The 20,812-nt window shown below is 31.0% G+C and overlaps 1 protein-coding gene across 6 annotated transcripts in view; it reads left to right on the top strand.

Moving 5' to 3' along the window:
* Syt7 (Synaptotagmin 7) overlaps nt 1–20,812 on the top strand; it is an 870,553-nt gene that overhangs the window by 285,803 nt on the left and 563,938 nt on the right. For 2 of the 6 annotated variants that reach the window (XM_076398163.1, XM_076398162.1), the window contains exon 1: nt 17,634–17,804. The exons of the other annotated variants lie outside the window; for them this stretch is intronic. In XM_076398163.1, coding sequence (XP_076254278.1) covers nt 17,703–17,804 — 102 coding nt within the window. In that variant the 5' untranslated portion in view covers nt 17,634–17,702. Of the gene's footprint in view, nt 1–17,633; nt 17,805–20,812 lie in introns of those variants that run through there. 6 annotated transcript variants of the gene reach the window in all.

Genomic DNA, 20,812 nt, shown 5'->3' with positions numbered 1-20,812 from the left:
ATGATATATATATATATATATATATATATATATATATATATATATATATATATATATATAGAGTAAATTATGTCACGTAAACGTATAATAATTAATAAGAAATCATATATTCTGCAGTTATTTGAATATTAATAATAGAATTATGTGTTTTTATAATAAACTTCATAAACATATGTGTGAGTGCGTATAATGAAAACGGATTCAACAGCGTTGTAGGAAATTTATTCCAGTTCGATTATTCATTGAATTTAACAATAATACATATAAATTTTCATTAAAATATACTATTATTGTTTAGATTATGAGAAAATATGTATGTGAAGTGAATAAAAAAATTACATATACCTTTTAATTGTTATTTGTCTTATTGTACCACTTAAGAACTAACAACTCAACAACAGATACGGAACTAAAATTAAATGAAGCTATTTCACAATTGTTAACATATTTTGCATCATTCATTTTAACTCTTAATGCTAATAACCTATTTATTACCTGCAATATTCGGTTAGTATATTATGTTATTAGGTTATGCATTTAATTATGAATCCTGAAATTAATCAGAGGTAATAACCTTTTGAATTCCCTCTAGTACAATGTTATATTATATCTCCATAACCATATTAATTATTATCAGTCCTCAAGCTAGAGCAATTTCTTTGTTCTTTGTTCAACAGACATCAAATTATGCCAAAAGCTGATCTCGAATTTCTCAATATCTTGTAAATAAGGAGGACAGTTCTTATTATTCTCGAATTTTGTTAAACTAGGTTTGGATAAAATGTTCGCATATATCGGGTTTACCTTTCACAGCTGTATATCTTCTATATATCTTTTATTTTAAGTACTTGGGGTCAGCACTACAGGAGTAGAAAGTAGAATCTACGGCTGTAGTAATAAGGTGAATGGGTTTTGAATGCTTATTATGCCAATCCTTCTCTATGGCTCTGAGACTAGGATACTGTTACAGTCTAACATCTGTAAGGTTTCAAATATGTCTTCAAATAAGATTGTCAACGCGATTTCACACAAGAAATAGACATTATAATGTGGTAGACATGTCTGTTGAATAAAATGCGAACGAATTCCTCTTATATTTCTGTGCTGAACAGCCAACTGTAGTGAGATATAGTGAAGAATCCTGCTGTACCAACAACAGTATTGTATTGTAAATACAGTACTCCTTCAGGTCTTCATAAACTTGCTTCATATTACCTCTAAATCTGTGCTTGAGGATCAAACTATACACATTTTTTAATGTTTTTTATGATTTTACATGTTTTTATTGATGTTTTGAATATGATTGTGATTTCATTCGAATATTCAATAGAAAAATAAAACGACAATTGTAACAACACCATCTCATCTCGAATGGAAACTTTGTTGAACACCCTGTTATATATACAAACACACATAATACATAAAAAATTTATGTCATACTTTATTACCGACAATAAATTGTTATATGTCATGTTAAAAATCTCCCAAAAATACTAATTAAAGCGACAGGTTTAGCGTTTTATAGCGCAGGGTGACAGGAATACTATCGTAAAATTTTACGATCTCCGAAGCCTTTTTTTGTCTATCACGAAATCTACCCCAAAATGTTTCGGTTTCCTTTATTAAATGGTTCGTTTCACTTAAACACTGCGAAATATACTAAAATTCGAACAGCGATAAGTTGTATTTTCAATATAAAAACATTTAAATATTGTAAGATGTCGCTCTCAGTCTAATTGTTTTATTTTTAATTCCACTTTTTTTATCAACATACTGTAACGTGCTACATTTATTTTAACACTCTTTCTCTGCTTGAAATGCTAGTTTTGCAAAATGTTTTATTTTAATCGTTTTCGGCTACCTTTTACTGGTTGCTGTTCAATCAGATGACAATATTTTTAATTGATATATGTACTAATACATCCATTTCTGATATACTGTAGTGTACCACCATAATATACTGTAGTAGGAACTCCATTTTGGTTTACTTAAATGGGTCCAAATGGAGTTTGAAACAACAACGGTTTGCAATTCTTGATACAGCGCGATCAAATATTGAAACTAAACAAAAGAATATATTTTGAACATGCTCAAATTCTAAGTAAAATTTTCGGTACACAATGTGTTTACTATCTCTTGTAAAACTATTCCGCGAACTTTCTTTATATTTTCCAAAATAAAGGGTAGTTTTGAATACCAATCAATAATACTGAATGTACATTTTATAAATATCCTTGGAGCTTAACAATCCATTGTTTGTCTTCAACAATATTCGTCGCCACTATAGAATAATGTTTTATCAACTCGTTTTTACTTATCATTACGTTTAAATTATCGTAACTAATTTTAAAGATTTTCAAACAGATGGTGTCACTATGTAATAAATCACATTGGGTATATTTGTAACCAAGTTTATTTTGAGGCCTCGTGTGTCATTTTCTCGAATTGCAAACAAAATTTTTTTCAATTCTTGGAAAATGTATGAACTTTTGTTAGTTCAATTTTTAGAAAATGGTCATCAAATGCAGTGTGAAGCTTAAGAGGAGCTTCTGGAGAGCCAAACATATTTGAAGACAAGAATTTAAAGACATTGCTCGATGAAATCATCAATGGGGATCGCGATCGGCTAAAATTGATGCGTTTGAGCCAAGCACTGAGTCAAAAATGACCGAAATACAAGCAACGTTTCAACAATGTTGTTCTTTAGCATAACAACGTTCGATCTTACGCTGCAGAACTGGTGAAAACATTAAAATGGGTAGTGCTCCCCACCTACCGCATTCTCCAGACCTTGCTGCTTCTAATTATTGCTTGTACCAATGTATGAGTTGTGACCTGTCTGAGTAGAGATTCAGTTCCTATGAAGATGCCAATTCGTGGATAGCGTCAAAAGATACATCATTTTTTCGAGATGGAATCAAATGAAAAAATTATTCTATAAACGTCTCAATTAGTAACGTATTAATTAGTTGGGGATTTTAGCGTCATTCATATGCTTAAGATATCCCCATAATAACTTGTTAAAGTATTAAGTCCTATGACGAAATCTGTCTTTGTTCTGGACTTTTGAGGTCTCCAGACTGACACTGCGCTACTGAAAATATGATTACTCCTCTTAAGGATATATACCTTTTATTTTCCTTTACATAGATCAAGATCAGTTCATAGAGACTGAGCATAATTTGCATTAATTTAATGAAATGTCTGGAAAACGAAACAAATCTAATTTTTAATGTGAACTAAAGTTATAAAAATATATTTTTTTATCATCAAGATTGTAATGTATAACATCATGAAATATCCCTTATATATAGTAGATCGAAAAAAAATGAAGGATTGGCTAGAAGATTTTGATATATCCACCATATATACCACTTCAAATTGTAAATAAATAAGTAATATGTGATATCAAGCATTACTGAATTTTCACTACCACATTTTGTCTGATTTCTGAAACCAACTCCAACAAAGAATCCGTTCTGATTTTCGTTATCGGTGACCTGGATTTTTATTTAGCAAAAGTACGTCCCATCCAACATAACATAACTATACGTTATAGATTTTTGTCTCCTGCTTCTGGCATCAATCCATATTCACAACGGAAACAATATCCTCTTAAATTTACTAAAATTTATTATTTATTTACCCATAATTAAAAGTGTCACGAACAAACAAACAACTTACGTATAGGAAAACAATTTTTTGTCGTTAATTTTTCGTGTCCAGTTTACTAAGTCGAAAACGATATAAATCCGACCGGCTTTTTCATTTTGTGAAATATATGCTACGCATTTCAACGAGATATAATTTAAAAAAAAATAACGATCGTTTCTTGAAATTCGCGCCGGGCATTTAGAAAGAGTTTATATGTTTCCGAGCTGCCCTTTGGTTCTGCGACTGAACCGATTGCAATTCCTTTGACGCGAAGCAGTAATTAACTTCACGGCCAACTGCATTAATTGTTTCTTTCTTGACAACAGGAACACTGTCTTTAGAAGCTTGTTGATGAGATCTGTTTGATTCTATCCATTCCATTCTATCTATTATCATTCATCCGTTATACATTCGGTGAGACTTTTTAGTTTTCTCGATTTAAAATCGAATCTATTTTGATATTTATAATTTTTCGTATATTCCGATTACATAAAGACGGAGAATTAATTTTGAGGTTTTAGAATTAACCTGAATTAACGTGAACAATGTTACGCAATAATCATTGAGCTTGCAAACAAAATGATAATTAAACTAACTGTTAATAGGAAGGATATAGTCTATGGTGCACATTTTACAACATATTACCAAGGATGATCACTATAAAATTATTTGGTATGCTATTTCACAAGAGAGCAAAGAAACTCTTGAGTCTTCCAAATCAAAATTTCACTAAATATAATTTTAGTTCACAAGTTAAGTCAATATATTTCGAAGCTGGTGACGCATTTGTTTATGCTCGATCAAAAACAATAACATTTAAGAGTCGGAACCTCTACAAATGTACCAAAAAGGATGTCTTACATCGGAATAAATATGACTAAAACATAAATTAATTACTATTCAACAGAAGCAAAATTTATCTAAAAAAATTGCTACAAAATATTCTGTTAATTATGTATTTCATTTTGTGTGATTAGCATTTACTATTTTTATAACACATTAGTTATGAATTTATATTAATATTCATTTATTTCAACAATATCTTGAATTTATTCCTTAGATAAAATGTTGTTTTTCAGTTTTTCGTCTCAGGCAACTGAAATACGACTTTGGTGTCCATTTACATCTCTATTACATTCAAGAGTCTATGTCTTAATTATTGGTAAAATATTCATGAAATTCTTCACAAAATTTTATCAATCACTACATAGTATAAAACAAAGTCGCCTTTTCTGTCCCTATATCCCTATGTGCGCTTAAATCTTTAAAACTACGCAACGGATTTTGATGCGGTTTTTTTCAATAGATAGAGTGATTCAAGAGGAAGGTTTATATGTATAATACATGCATAATATACTAAGGCAACATTGCTAATTTTAGAGGTTTCTAACGTGATGTCGTAAATTAACCTATTTTTTTAGACTTATTTAGCAATTAGCAAAAACGCTGCCTAACCCTACGAGTTAGATCAAATTAATGTACTACAGTATTGTACACCATAAAAAGGTCTACAAAAAAGTCCGCGATGGTATATGTTTATCTTTTAGGGATAACCCACATTAACCATTTTTATTGTTTACTTTTTACGTGAGAAAATAGCTTATTTACGAAGCTATTTTAAGCAATACGGCATTAATCCTTATCGAATTAAGTACCTTAAATACAGTGTGCAATTAATATAGATCAATATGGTTCCTTACATCATGTAAATTAAACAAATATTTTCGGAGATATTACAAATTTAAAATTTGCGTTTAAAAATGTGTAATGTAATAAAAATTGTATGAATTTAGATATTCCAAAGATAGCAGGAAATCTTCATAGTAAGTATAGGGGAAGAGGAATTGTTTTACTCAAAATTTAATGCGTGCAGGCCAAGGGCAGTAATGAATGAACCAAAAATACTGGATCGATTTTAATCATGTTTTCATTGAGTGACATAGGCATATATATTTTATGCCCGTGCAAAGTCGGAGCGGGCCGCTATGTTTTTATATACAACGTTCATATTTTTTCTGTAGTGTATTTAATTTAGTATCAGCATTGCACCCGTGCGAAGCCGGGGCGGGTCGCTAGTGTTATATAAAGCTTAAACGATTTTCAGTTATTATATTGTTTCGTGACTTCTGACGATGAATCAAAAAGGATCTCTGACAACGGTATGAAAATAGTTAAAACGTGAATCCTCTACTATACACCAGAAACAAAATTCATCTAATGCATTTTAATGTTAGACATTTACACTTTAATAGTGGTTTATTTCAACAAAATCTTCAATTAATTTCTTCGATAAGATTTTGTTGTTTAAAAAGCTTCTCAGACTTCAAAATCAAATGGTTTTAGAGTACATTAGAGCCATAATACTGTTGGCAACTAAAATATGACTTTAGTGTCCATTTACATCTCCATTATGTTAAAAAGTGTTTTTGTCTCAATTAGTGCTAAAATATTAGGCCTGTGTTTTCATCAAGGTCTCCCATTTTCACTGGACTTTCAAATATAGAAATATTAATACAAATATTTTCAATTTGCGACGTAAAGGATATGCTGCTCAATAATGTAGTTATTAGGCCTATAAATTAGTTTTAAAGGATATTTTTAATCTGAAACTTTATTTTGAAAAAAACGCTACAATGTGTTGCCATCTCTCAGGCAATTTACGGACTACATGTCGAAAGAGCGATGATTTGGTATCCACATAGGAAGTGAAGTGCTGTTCAAACAAGTCACGACTCATGTGTCGAATCAACTAATAATCAAAAGAAGTCATATGTTTCCCATTTTAATATATTTAGTATATTTTCACAGGTTCTGTAACATGTGGTCGAGCATTGTCATGGTGAAGTATAATATTGCTGCGTCTTTGCCGGTGTTACTGCAGTTTTTTCGCGCAATGTTTGACTGGAACGTATCAATTGTAGTCGATAGCGATCCCTACTGATGGTTGTTTTTGGCTGTCCAGAACGCTCTTTGTCTTCGGTGTCAAAATCGCCACTTCTAAAACTTTGAAGCCACTATTGACATGTTGCAATCGGTGAAGCATCGTTGTTAAAAGCTTAACACAACAGTATATGACCTATTTCTGCCTTATAATTCAAATTGAAATAAAAAAGTTAAAATTAAAACCCGCAAAAACTATTTACTGCCAACATTTGTTTGATGCTTTTCAACACAACTGAAAAAAATGTTTGTTCAGACTTCGACGAAATGACACATACTTAACAATGAAGCCTGTATCCTGATAATATAATAAAATCAAAATATAAACAATTTAAAAATAAAGCATTCTGTAAATGTTAAAAGAAACTGTACAAGGAAACTCTCATAAATTTAGTATTTACTCGGACAGACAATTTGTTTCCCCCTCGATCGTTTAAGAAAATAAGACTATATTGCTCCAATATATTTTCCTTTGTTGGATATCGTTCCAGATATACATGAACATACCCTCCAGTTACAGTTGGAATTAATTAAAAATTTTAGGTCATTTCAAATATCCATTAAATAATATAGAATAATATTCAATTTTTCATTTTATATGTCTATTAAACTAAATTATTTTTTGTTGCTTTTACATAATATGGTAAGTATTGAACCCGCTCTAAAGCAGAATGTGTTGTTTTTTGCTTCATTTATCTTAATTTGCAAATCATACTTCCATTGACTTCCACAAGAACTTCTAGTAAAAATTTAGAACATGCAAGACGAATCAGAAACAAGTTCGAAAGTCACTGAATAATTTTGAGAATTGTAATATAATTTGGTTTGTTCTACTTACGTCAATACAAGTGCAAGACGAGTGCATAATAAATAAATATATATATATATATATATATATATATATATATATATATATATATATATATATATATATATATATAGCTGTATTACTTCCACTCTACTGTGTTTCAGTAATCTCATCTCACGTATTAAGACGTAATCTTGGTTAAGATCGTAATCCCATTTGATTTTGAGACCATCGTGCAATTTTCATATCATTACTTAGTAATAAGCGTTGATTGATTATCAATATGTCGAGGATCATTATTTTATATTTTTACATGAGGATTTATCATTGATTGATAAACCGATCTCGTTAAGCTTAGATCAAGTTAGGAGTTTCTTTCTTTCTTCTTTTTTGTTCTGGCCTAAAACCAGATGGTGGAATGCATGACGCATACCTGGTCGTGGAGACTTGCCCTGGAGTAACAAGTTGGACCGGGTTATGTGGGACTGCCTCTGGGCTTACCAATACATTAAGCCGAAATAGCCTCACAGTTGACCCCTGTGGATCGCTACTGTACTATGAATTTAATTATTTCTGACAAACCATGGAGCGTTTAAGATTCTTCCGAAGAGCTTATTTTAGAAAACTTGAAGCCGTTTCACCTGGTTGGGTGTAACAAACTTGAAATATACACCAGATCCGTAGAAGATTACAGACTGAATTAACATCTTGTAAAATAAGCATTTGATGAAGATGGGAAGGTTGCTAGAAGGGCAGATCAACGAAGATAGCAGGCTTGCTATTCCCGAAACTTTCTGGATTACTTGTTTGGACTTCGGCGAGTTTAGTAACTATTTCGCTGATTCTGATTGAAGAATCAGGTATCAGTCAATTGACTTAATTAAGTTTTTGTCATTTTATGGCATCACAAAATTGATATGGGCCTCTAATTCGTATTCTATCTCTAGTTTATTTGTATATCTTCTATAGCCTTAAGCCGATATAGAAATAAATACAAAAATTGTTTTTTTTTAATTCTTTCCGAAGATGAAAAATTGCTGTATGTAATAGGCTATTATAGTTTAATGTTATTATGTATAATTTTGATTTGCTATATTATTATTATTTGGACTGTTAAATTAAGCTCTCAATATACAAGCAAGCAATTAAATTGTTTAATTAATCTATAGAATATACAAACTAATATCCCTAACCAAGAAATCGACCAATTTTGCGCTTCATTTAATCGTTTCTGTTGCTCAAATTGGTTGAATAATGAATAAGCTTCGAGCAAAATTCATCTCATTTGTCAGGGGATTTTCGTATTTAAAATTGCAGTTTAAACTTTTAATTAAAATTTATTATTACGCCGAAACAGAATTTCCTACGTGTTAAATACAAGCTCTTAACTTCTCTACAGATTAATTATCATGTTAGAAAGGTTAATTATTAAAACATTGTTATAGCGGCTAATTTTGGTTCCAATCATAAAGAAATACATATAAACATAAAATAAATAGATTAATCTAAAAGCTATCGAACCATAACAACCCGAGTTTCGCCAGATATGCCGGTAATTAATTTCCGGTTTTTTCGCTAAAGGAAAACACGTTTTTTTTTTAATGGGTAATTACGATTTATTTATTCGAAATATTGCTCTTTTGATGTCATATCATTTATACACTCCTCAATTTCTTTATTCTATGACTGAAATTGAGTTTTGATTGAATCTGTATATTTTGTGGTTAAAAACTTCACTTGACAAACGATGACAAAAAAAATGACAATGTGGCAGTACTCTGAGATCATGGCTACGGGTGTGCCCATTTAAATTCAGATTCTATATTTTTATTAATTTTAATTATCAGAGAAACTAGAAATAACATGTAAATTATATATGAAATAGATTTAATAGATAAAAATTGTAAATAAAAGCCTGTAAAATTTAGATATTTTTATGTTAGAATAGTACGAGCCCTGGAAGATGATGTAATATGATTAATGAGTTTAATTGATTACTTTAGCACTGTTGGCTTATGTTTTTTGATAATATATTTTCGGATAATTTAAATATTCTAGTTTTACATTAACTATTTACTAAATGTTAATTAAAATTTATTTATTCGGAATATAGCTCTTTTGATGTCATATCATTTATCCACTCCTCAATTTCTTTATTCTATGATTGAAACTGAGTGTGTATATTTTGTGGTTAGAAACTTCACTTGACAAACGATGAGAAACGATCACCTTATATTTTATGACATTTATAATTCAAATCGAAAGAAAGAAATCTGTAATACTTTTATCGGCGGCCCTCTGGCGGTGTGGCAGTACTCTGAGATCATGGCTACGGGTGTGCCCATTTAAGTTCAGATTCTATATTTCAATGTTTTGTGCATTGCATGCTTATGGCTAATGAAAGCAATTACAAACAACTAAAATTAATTAGCAACACACCTGCTATCAAACATTCTATTTTAGTTTTTAGTAATTTCAATAAGTCTCGAACAAACTGGAAATTGTTCGGGGGTAATAAGATATTATGTTTTATTTGTAAAACAACAGATAATAAAATCCTTTTAGATGGAATATATTTACTAGCAAATACATGAAAACAAAAATAAAACATACACATTATTTATTACCAAATTTTATTATCATGCACTCGTAACATTTTTTTGCTGTTCTGTCATCTACTACTTAGACGCATGGGTGCGCTAAAGCTTTTATTATGAATGAAGTTTAGCATTTGCCGAAATAAAAATAAAATATTGGGAAGCTGGTAAATGGTATAATGAAATATTTATATGACAAAAAGGCTATCTCGTTGAATTGTGTTTCAGTTATTCGTCATAGCTAATTTATCTACATAAACGAACAGAGTACCATTAAAAAAGAACGAAATATTAAATTGGAGAATATAAATTGTAAAAACCATATTTCGTATATGAAAGCTAGCATCATAAAAATTTTAATTACCAGAGAAACTAGAAATAACATGTAAATTATATTTGAAATAGATTTAATAGATAAAAATTGTAAACAAAAGCCTGTAAAATTTAGATATTTTTATGTTAGAATAGTACGAGAGCCCTGGAAGATGATGTAATATGATTAATGAGTTTAATTGATTACTTTAGCACTGTTGGCTTATGTTTTTTGATGATATATTTTCGGATAATTTAAATATTCTAGTTTTACATTAACTATTTACTAAATGTTAATTAAAATTTATTTATTCGGAATATAGCTCTTTTGATGTCATATCATTTATCCACTCCTCAATTTCTTTATTCTATGATTGAAACTGAGTGTGTATATTTTGTGGTTAGAAACTTCACTTGACAAACGATGACAAACGATCACCTTATATTTTATGACATTTATAATTCAAATCGAAAGAAAGAAATCTGTAACATTTTTATCGGCGGCCCTCTGGCGGTGTGGCAGTACTCTGAGATCATGGCTACGGGTGTGCCCATTTAAGTTCAGATTCTATATTTCAATGTTTTGTGCATTGCATGCTTATGGCTAATGAAAGCAATTACAAACAACTAAAATTAATTAGCAACACACCTGCTATCAAACATTCTATTTTAGTTTTTAGTAATTTCAATAAGTCTCGAACAAACTGGAAATTGTTCGGGGGTAATAAGATATTATGTTTTATTTGTAAAACAACAGATAATAAAATCCTTTTAGATGGAATATATTTACTAGCAAATACATAAAAACAAAAATAAAACATACACATTATTTATTACCAAATTTTATTATCATGCACTCGTAACATTTTTTTGCTGTTCTGTCATCTACTATTTAGACGCATGGGTGCGCTAAAGCTTTTATTATGATTGAAGTTTAGCATTTGCCGAAATAAAAGTAAAATATTGGGAAGCTGGTAAATGGCATAATGAAATATTTATATGACAAAAAGGCTATCTCGTTGAATTGTGTTTCAGTTATTTGTCATAGCTAATTTATCTGCATAAACGAACAGAGTACCATTAAAAATGAACGAAATATTAAATTGGAGAATATAAATTGTAAAAACCATATTTCGTATATGAAAGCTAGCATCATAAAAATTTTAATTATCAGAGAAACTAGAAATAACATGTAAATTATATTTGAAATAGATTTAATAGATAAAAATTGTAAACAAAAGCCTGTAAAATTTAGATATTTTTATGTTAGAATAGTACGAGAGCCCTGGAAGATGATGTAATATGATTAATGAGTTTAATTGATTACTTTAGCACTGTTGGCTTATGTTTTTTGATAATATATTTTCGGATAATTTAAATATTCTAGTTTTACATTAACTATTTACTAAATGTTAATTAAAATTTATTTATTCGGAATATAGCTCTTTTGATGTCATATCATTTATCCACTCCTCAATTTCTTTATTCTATGATTGAAACTGAGTGTGTATATTTTGTGGTTAGAAACTTCACTTGACAAACGATGAGAAACGATCACCTTATATTTTATGACATTTATAATTCAAATCGAAAGAAAGAAATCTGTAATACTTTTATCGGCGGCCCTCTGGCGGTGTGGCAGTACTCTGAGATCATGGCTACGGGTGTGCCCATTTAAGTTCAGATTCTATATTTCAATGTTTTGTGCATTGCATGCTTATGGCTAATGAAAGCAATTACAAACAACTAAAATTAATTAGCAACACACCTGCTATCAAACATTCTATTTTAGTTTTTAGTAATTTCAATAAGTCTCGAACAAACTGGAAATTGTTCGGGGGTAACAAGATATTATGTTTTATTTATAAAACAACAGATAATAAAATCCTTTTAGATGGAATATATTTACTAGCAAATACATAAAAACAAAAATAAAACATACACATTATTTATTACCAAATTTTATTATCATGCACTCGTAACATTTTTTTGCTGTTCTGTCATCTACTACTTAGACGCATGGGTGCGCTAAAGCTTTTATTATGAATGAAGTTTAGCATTTGCCGAAATAAAAATAAAATATTGGGAAGCTGGTAAATGGTATAATGAAATATTTATATGACAAAAAGGCTATCTCGTTGAATTGTGTTTCAGTTATTCGTCATAGCTAATTTATCTACATAAACGAACAGAGTACCATTAAAAAAGAACGAAATATTAAATTGGAGAATATAAATTGTAAAAACCATATTTCGTATATGAAAGCTAGCATCATAAAAATTTTAATTACCAGAGAAACTAGAAATAACATGTAAATTATATTTGAAATAGATTTAATAGATAAAAATTGTAAACAAAAGCCTGTAAAATTTAGATATTTTTATGTTAGAATAGTACGAGAGCCCTGGAAGATGATGTAATATGATTAATGAGTTTAATTGATTACTTTAGCACTGTTGGCTTATGTTTTTTGATGATATATTTTCGGATAATTTAAATATTCTAGTTTTACATTAACTATTTACTAAATGTTAATTAAAATTTATTTATTCGGAATATAGCTCTTTTGATGTCATATCATTTATCCACTCCTCAATTTCTTTATTCTATGATTGAAACTGAGTGTGTATATTTTGTGGTTAGAAACTTCACTTGACAAACGATGACAAACGATCACCTTATATTTTATGACATTTATAATTCAAATCGAAAGAAAGAAATCTGTAACATTTTTATCGGCGGCCCTCTGGCGGTGTGGCAGTACTCTGAGATCATGGCTACGGGTGTGCCCATTTAAGTTCAGATTCTATATTTCAATGTTTTGTGCATTGCATGCTTATGGCTAATGAAAGCAATTACAAACAACTAAAATTAATTAGCAACACACCTGCTATCAAACATTCTATTTTAGTTTTTAGTAATTTCAATAAGTCTCGAACAAACTGGAAATTGTTCGGGGGTAACAAGATATTATGTTTTATTTGTAAAACAACAGATAATAAAATCCTTTTAGATGGAATATATTTACTAGCAAATACATAAAAACAAAAATAAAACATACACATTATTTATTACCAAATTTTATTATCATGCACTCGTAACATTTTTTTGCTGTTCTGTCATCTACTATTTAGACGCATGGGTGCGCTAAAGCTTTTATTATGATTGAAGTTTAGCATTTGCCGAAATAAAAGTAAAATATTGGGAAGCTGGTAAATGGCATAATGAAATATTTATATGACAAAAAGGCTATCTCGTTGAATTGTGTTTCAGTTATTTGTCATAGCTAATTTATCTGCATAAACGAACAGAGTACCATTAAAAATGAACGAAATATTAAATTGGAGAATATAAATTGTAAAAACCATATTTCGTATATGAAAGCTAGCATCATAAAAATTTTAATTATCAGAGAAACTAGAAATAACATGTAAATTATATTTGAAATAGGTTTAATAGATAAAAATTGTAAATAAAAGCCTCTAAAATTTAAATATTTTTATGTTAGAATAGTACGAGAGCCCTAGAAGATAATGTAATATGATTAATGAGTTTAAATGATTACTTTAGCATTGTTGGCTTATGTTTCTTGATAATATATTTTCGGATAATTTAAATATTCTAGTTTTCTCTGTTATTTCACATTTTATATCTGTTTTTATAAGATTTTTCAATAATTCGTGAGAATTCAACGTAGTTTTAATGGTTTATCTTTTATAAGGAAGTAGAAATTAAAAATGAATCTTAATTTGTATATTCTTAACGCACAGAAAACTATTGTTTTCTTTCTCTAAGATGGACTTTAAAATGAAATAAAGCATTTTGTCTATCATTTTATTTCTATTGATGAGACTTGAAAGTGAGATTCGGGACCATTCTATATTCCTGAATCCCGTTCCTGAAACTGTATTTAAATCGATACTAAACCTGGTAATCAGTGACTTTGTGCACGTTAAATGTGCTAAAAAGAATTGCTATCAATTATGAACATAACATATAATCCTGCACAAATAATTTAAATAAATACACACACAACAGTGAGGTATATCGTAAATTTTGCTCTTGTCGTTCTTTTCAAATTTAATAAACGCCAAAAGTTTTTGTCAGGAAAAAATATCCAGCAGCAGAACCCCTCAAGAACAATTTTACACTTGGTCAACTTTCATTCCAATATATTTTTCAAATACAATATGGTATAATACAATAGCACAGACGGAGTTATATAAGTATACATATACTATACTTTGGAAACTGGGACTTATATTACAGAGTGATCTGGAAATAAATGTATTTTTGAAATTTGAAAGGAAACAAAATTACTATAACTAATGTCACTTTAATTTCTTCAACAACTACTATTAATCATGTTAAACGAGTACATTTACACAACTATTTCCATATATTGCATTTACAAATTTCTGAAAGATAAAACTTGAAGTAAATTAAAAGAGATTAAGAAGTAATGACATAATGGCGTATGCAACAATTGCAGCATAATGTTTATTTTTGTAAATGATACTGCAATATTATTAACAGCTGGAAATTGCCATAAAAGCGCTGTAAATATAAGGTTTCGAAAAAACTAACTTTGTTTTATTCTAATAGATGGATTTAAAGAGGCATACCTTTTGTATTGGTTTACTCACTCGAAATCTTTTGAAACGATATCCATGAAACCATTTTCATCATATTTCAGTCATCCTGGTATGACAATAATGTGCGAAAAAGATTTTCAACGCCAACGCCTAGAGAAGCCTACGCTGAAAATAACTAATCTCAAAGAAGGTGATGCTAAATTAATGCAAAGGACTTATTGATCATATGCTGCACCTAAGTAGACCATAAATTAGGCTCTAGGATATGATTGATATAATCAATAGGATAGGATGAATAGGAAAATGATATCAACAACGTTAGTCTGTGCACGTCTTTAGAGAAGCGAACTGCGAAGACTGCGACTAGACTGCGAAGTATTGATGACTCCAAGTGACTGTCATGTATTCGGGTCTCTGTATCATCCTTATAAACTGAAAACTGACTTCTAATTTGTGGTTTGTGAAAATCATTCAGTCCAGTTACTTCTTGGTCACAAAAATGGGAAAAATTTATCAATCACATAAAAATATTTTTTATTATTAGCGTAAAGCTTCCATTAGAATAAGATATTTTATATAGATCAATGAACAATTTTATTAAAACTTAATTTAATACGTGATATTTAAATTAGGCGTTGTGTGCTAGTAGCTTGACTACACCAAACTCAGCCCAACTCGTACAATACTCTGCTTTGCACTAGCACTATTTCAGTATCTCATGAAGCTTCATCCCCTAGAGTCTTCTTACTAGGTTTGTAATATTCAGGAGCTGGATAGCCTCGACATTCATATGGTGGAGTAACGTAGTTCGTGGTTATTAGAAAATTTGACTCTGGTTTGGTTAACAATATCAATGTTAAGGTATGGATTGATGTCCTTGTTTGGGATGTGCCACAGTTCATCAATGATATTCCTTATTACTTTATTTTATAAACCCTGGATAACTCGAATGTTGATCTTGCTAGTACAGGCTCAAAGTGAAATGCCATAAGACTGAACCAGTTTTAAAATATGTTTATCTAGGATCTTATATCGCAGCAGTATAATATTTAAAGAAATTCCAACTTGTTCCATATGTTCTTCAGTTTGATGTTAAGCTATTTTCATCTTTCTTGACATCGGTTTGCCGGCGCAGTCTAGCACTCTATCCACATCAGCAGTAAAAGTTGCAATTATTTCATTTTCAAAATTTGGAACACCATTGGCATACAGTAGAATACCGGTTCTAGTATACCACCTTGTATATATATTTGTTCAGACATTTTAGTACTTTTACAAGAAATAGGTTCACCCATAACAGGTCAATTGAAAAGTTCCCATCCTGACACATAGATGGCGATACTAGAATTAAATGCATATGTATTTTAGTTAACCCTGACCCTGAAAAAATACGTGTATAAATTTCACATCTGTTGGATCCTCAGTTTGTGAATTATAGCATTTTGAGTGAAGCAACTTTTGTTATTGTGAAAAAAAATTGATAAAAACGAATTTCACGTGTTGATAAACTATTGCTATTTGAAATGAAAAAATATAGTTGAAGCAAAAGTTTTAGAGTTTCCGGATACTCTCCCAGGAAAATCAACCATCAAGGATTGGTATCCTAAGTTTAAACGTGGTGAAATGAGCACCGAAGACGGTGAACGCAGTGGACGCCCAAAAGAGGTTGTTACCGACGAAAACATTAAAATCCACAAAATGATTTTGACTGACCATCAATTGAAATTGAATGAAACTGCAGACACTCTAAAGATATCAACTGAACGTGTACATCATATCATTCACTGATATTTGGGTATGAGAAAGCTCTGTTCAAAGTGACCAATTTTGTGATACGCATGGAATAATTTTTATCGACTACCTTGAAAGAGGAAGGACCATCAACAGCGCCGATTACATAGCGTTATTAGGCCGTTTGAAGGACGAAATCACTGTAACAATGCACCCTGTTACAAGTCAGTGAAAACGATGGCAAAAATCCATGAATTGGGTTCCAAAATCCTTCCTCATCCACCGTATTCTTCAGATCTGGCCTCCAGAGATTATTTCCTGTTCTCAGATCTTAAAAGAATGCTCGCTGGGAAGCAATTTTCGTCGAATGAAGAGGTGATCGCCGAAACTGGGGCCTATTTTGAAGCAAAGGACAAATCGTACTACAAAAATGGTATCGAAACGTTGGAGGATAGCTATAATTAGTGTATCACCCTTGAAAGGAATTATGTTGAATAAAAAAACTAATTTTGCCAAAAAAATGTGTTTTACTATGGTAGGCCGGGGATTTTTCAATTAACCTATTAAGATAATTTTAATTTAAAAGTTTCATAAACATTAGTTTGACGACTTTTTAGTTTTTCATAATGCGCATTTTCTGTTTCAACACAAAACAAACTAAAATGCGTCCAATATCTTAATATTAATAACCTAGTAGCAAGATAAACAATCAAACTGATGAGAACAATTTGTATTAAAAAACTATATTCTAAAGGTAGATTATTTTCGTAGTTGTTTTAGTTTCAAGAAATAGGAACATAAAATAACTATATAAAGTAACGCCCAAAAAACCGCGTTTAGATATCCTGCGATGCTATTTTTAGACTAACTCTTATCCTCCATTGTCTCTAGTGCTTTAAAAATCTTGAATACGTGAGCGTAATATAGTTGTCGATAAACGACGAGAACCAGCAACAAAGACCTCGAGTGCGATTACCCCAATAAAAGACTAAACGTTGAGAGGACTATAAAAGTGAGAGAGAGCGAGAGGGAAATACCGAGCTTAGTGTTGGAGACTTAAAAAAAATGGTTCATCTCGGACCGGGCGTCCAATATATTTCGGAGGGCGGTAGGGCGTATCTGTCCCCGTCCAATCCCCAGGATGTGGTGATCGAAGCCAAGAAAATCGTAAGTATATTTTCTCACATAGCTTATAGATCAGAGTAGGCTCTATAACGGTTCGAGCTCATATAGATAAAGAGTTGTTTTTCAGATCATATCTTCTGGTTAAACATAAAACAAACGAATAGGGGTATAAATAAAAGTAGATTAAGCTAATTTATTATATAAGTTTTTCTTATATAAAAACTGAGATAACTACTTCTGGTTTTATTCAATATTTTATATTGAGAAATTGTGTTAACATTTTTTACATGTTAATATATAGAGTGGGGGCAAAAGTTCCGCTAGCATCTTGATTGCGCGCTATCTTGGTTATGTGATGTTTAACTCAGTTTCGCTTTAACCTTTATGTTGTGTAGACGTCCAAATTTTATTATGGATAATATACGCCACAAGAACGAGCAGAAATAGTGACAATGTTTATTGAAAATAATCGCTCCATTATTGCCACTCAGTGGAAATTGCGTCGATGATAGCGGGACTTGTGCCTCACTTTGTATATAAGTATTTCTCACCTGAAAGGTTTTTAAAGTTCCTTTTAGGTATCTGCATAGACCATTTGACATGAACTATATACATTTTTTTTTGTTTTTATAACATCCTTATTAGATACGCTTAGTACAATCTTAATTTACAATTAATTTATTACTACTTTTCCTATGTACTTGGATTAATTAACAAGCAAGACGAGTGCGAGAAAATACATCAGTATTTTCAGTATCAAAGTTCGTATGGTTTTGTTCGTTTCAATCTCCTGACATCCTGTGCGATGTCCAGCAGTTGTATTGCTTCCACGTTAGTATGATTTAGTAATCTTCTTTCGTGTTTCAAAGCGAAATCCTGCACAAGTTCGCAAATCCATTTGATTTCCAGGTCATTGCAGTTCTTCATTGGTTACATAGCGATAGGTATTGGTTATCAATCCAAGAACCTTGTTTTGACAGCGCTGTATGACTAACTGATTTGAATTTTTAGTGCAACCCCATATTTGCACCCCATAGGTCCAAATTGGGTTTATAATTGTATTATAGATCAACCTCTTTGATTTTTGATCAAGTTGAGAGTATCTTCCAACTAACCAGTATAGTTGTTTTATATTGGTTCTAATGTGTTTTGCTTTTTGCCTAACATGATGCTTCCAATTTAATCTACCGTCAAGATGGATTCCAAGGTATTTTGCAGATTCTGCTTAAGGAATCGGGCATCCATCGAGTGATATAATTAAGTTTTTATTATTTCGCCTTAATTCAAAATTAACGTAGACAGATTTGGAGCTATTAAGTTGAATTTTCCAATCTTTTGTCCATTTGTAGATTTTGTTGACTGCCACTTGCACTTTTTCTATTGCCCTAGGCAGAGATATATCTTTTGCCATAATAACTGTGTCGTCAGCAAAGTTTCCAAGAAGTGTTTCTTTTATTGTTGGAATGTCAGCAGTGTAGAGCAGATACAAGAGAGGTCCCAAGACGCTACCTTGTGGAACTCCAGCCGAAATTGTTTTAAATGTTGAGAACGCCATTTCGTGCGATACTCTAAATTTTCTTCCGAATAAATATGACTCCAGCAATTGACAATAGTTACGCGGTAACAATTTGCTCATCTTACAGATTAATCCCAAATGCCTAACAAGATCAAAAGCTTGTGAGACATCCAGGAATATTGCGGGGCAGTATTTCTTTTCTTCAAACGCTCCTTCAGTAGCCGCAGTTACTCTGTGCACTTGATGGATTGTTGAATGGTGATTTCGAGAACCAAACTGGAAATCTGGTATTGTTACCAAATATTTAACACGTTTAAATATCAGTTTCTCAAATAGCTTTGATATTACAGGTAGTAGCGAAGGTGGCCTGTAAGATTCGACTTGTTCTGCAGGTTTGTCAGGTATATACAAATGATAAACACAAGTACCCGGTTTTGGCAACCTGATCAATCAAAAGCAGTTTATATTCACGTTTATATGCGCGTTTGGGCCCTACTGGACTACGCAAAGTACAACGAAGAGACATTTCAATATTTTTTCTCTTCTTTCATCCCAAATTGCTTTCACTCTCCCAGAATGGACAATTTTTCATTCATCCAACCATTTGGTTCCAGGTTTCCTGGGATTCTCTGTCTGGTCGGCAAGGTTCCATTTGAAATCCCTTCTATCTTTAAATTTTTATTATATTATATTGGTTTCTTTCAGTTCCTCTTTATTTGCAGCAATCCGTTTCATTGTTTCAACCTTGGACTTCTTTGCGAACTTCATAGAATTTCACCACCTGCCTGGTGAATCTATTTGATTCCATTTCTTCAATATGCCCTTAAGACTTTAGCCTGCGTTTTTTTTTAAATCTGAATATATATATTACTGAATTTTTCCGCTTCCTTATTTGCTTTTATCCTGTATATTCCTTTTTCCAGAGAATTTTAAACCCAAAATGTTTCTAATAATTTTTATTTCTTACTTTTCGATTTATGCATGTTCTTTTGTGTTCAGAATAAGAGCTTCAGCTCCTTAAAAGTACTCCGGCTTGATAACAATGTTGGTGTCTCAATTTTGTATATTTAGAGATACATTTAACGGTCTTTTATTGAGTTACAAAATTATAAATCAGAAATGAACCGTGGACGAAATGAGTCTTATATACTGCTTGGTATGACAGAAGGAACAACGAATGGTTAATAGAGTACAAAACCACTGAATATCTCCTTATAGATCAACCTGCTTTTAGATCAATAGCTGAAACTCTTCTCCATCTATGAGAATGGGGATTCCACCTTGAAGAAATTCGCGGACTTTTGAGGTAATCCAAGAATCGAGCCTCTTTTTTCACTCTTTTCTATATGTTTTGAAACTTCGATGTCTAATTTATTGCCCATAACCTTATAAAACCACCCTCAACAATGTTATAGTTGCTATAGTAGTAACTGATGGATTATGACTAATTATAGTTTTAACTAATGAATATATCTCATAAAGGTTTTTGATTAATTTGACCTTATAATCCATTATTTTTGGTAACATCGCTTTC

This window comes from Rhynchophorus ferrugineus, unplaced genomic scaffold, assembly GCF_030347505.1.
Source record: "Rhynchophorus ferrugineus isolate W39M unplaced genomic scaffold, kcgeb_rfMv2 rfM3, whole genome shotgun sequence".
Lineage (NCBI taxonomy): Eukaryota > Metazoa > Arthropoda > Insecta > Coleoptera > Curculionidae > Rhynchophorus > Rhynchophorus ferrugineus.
This window is presented reverse-complemented; position numbering and strand designations above follow the sequence as displayed.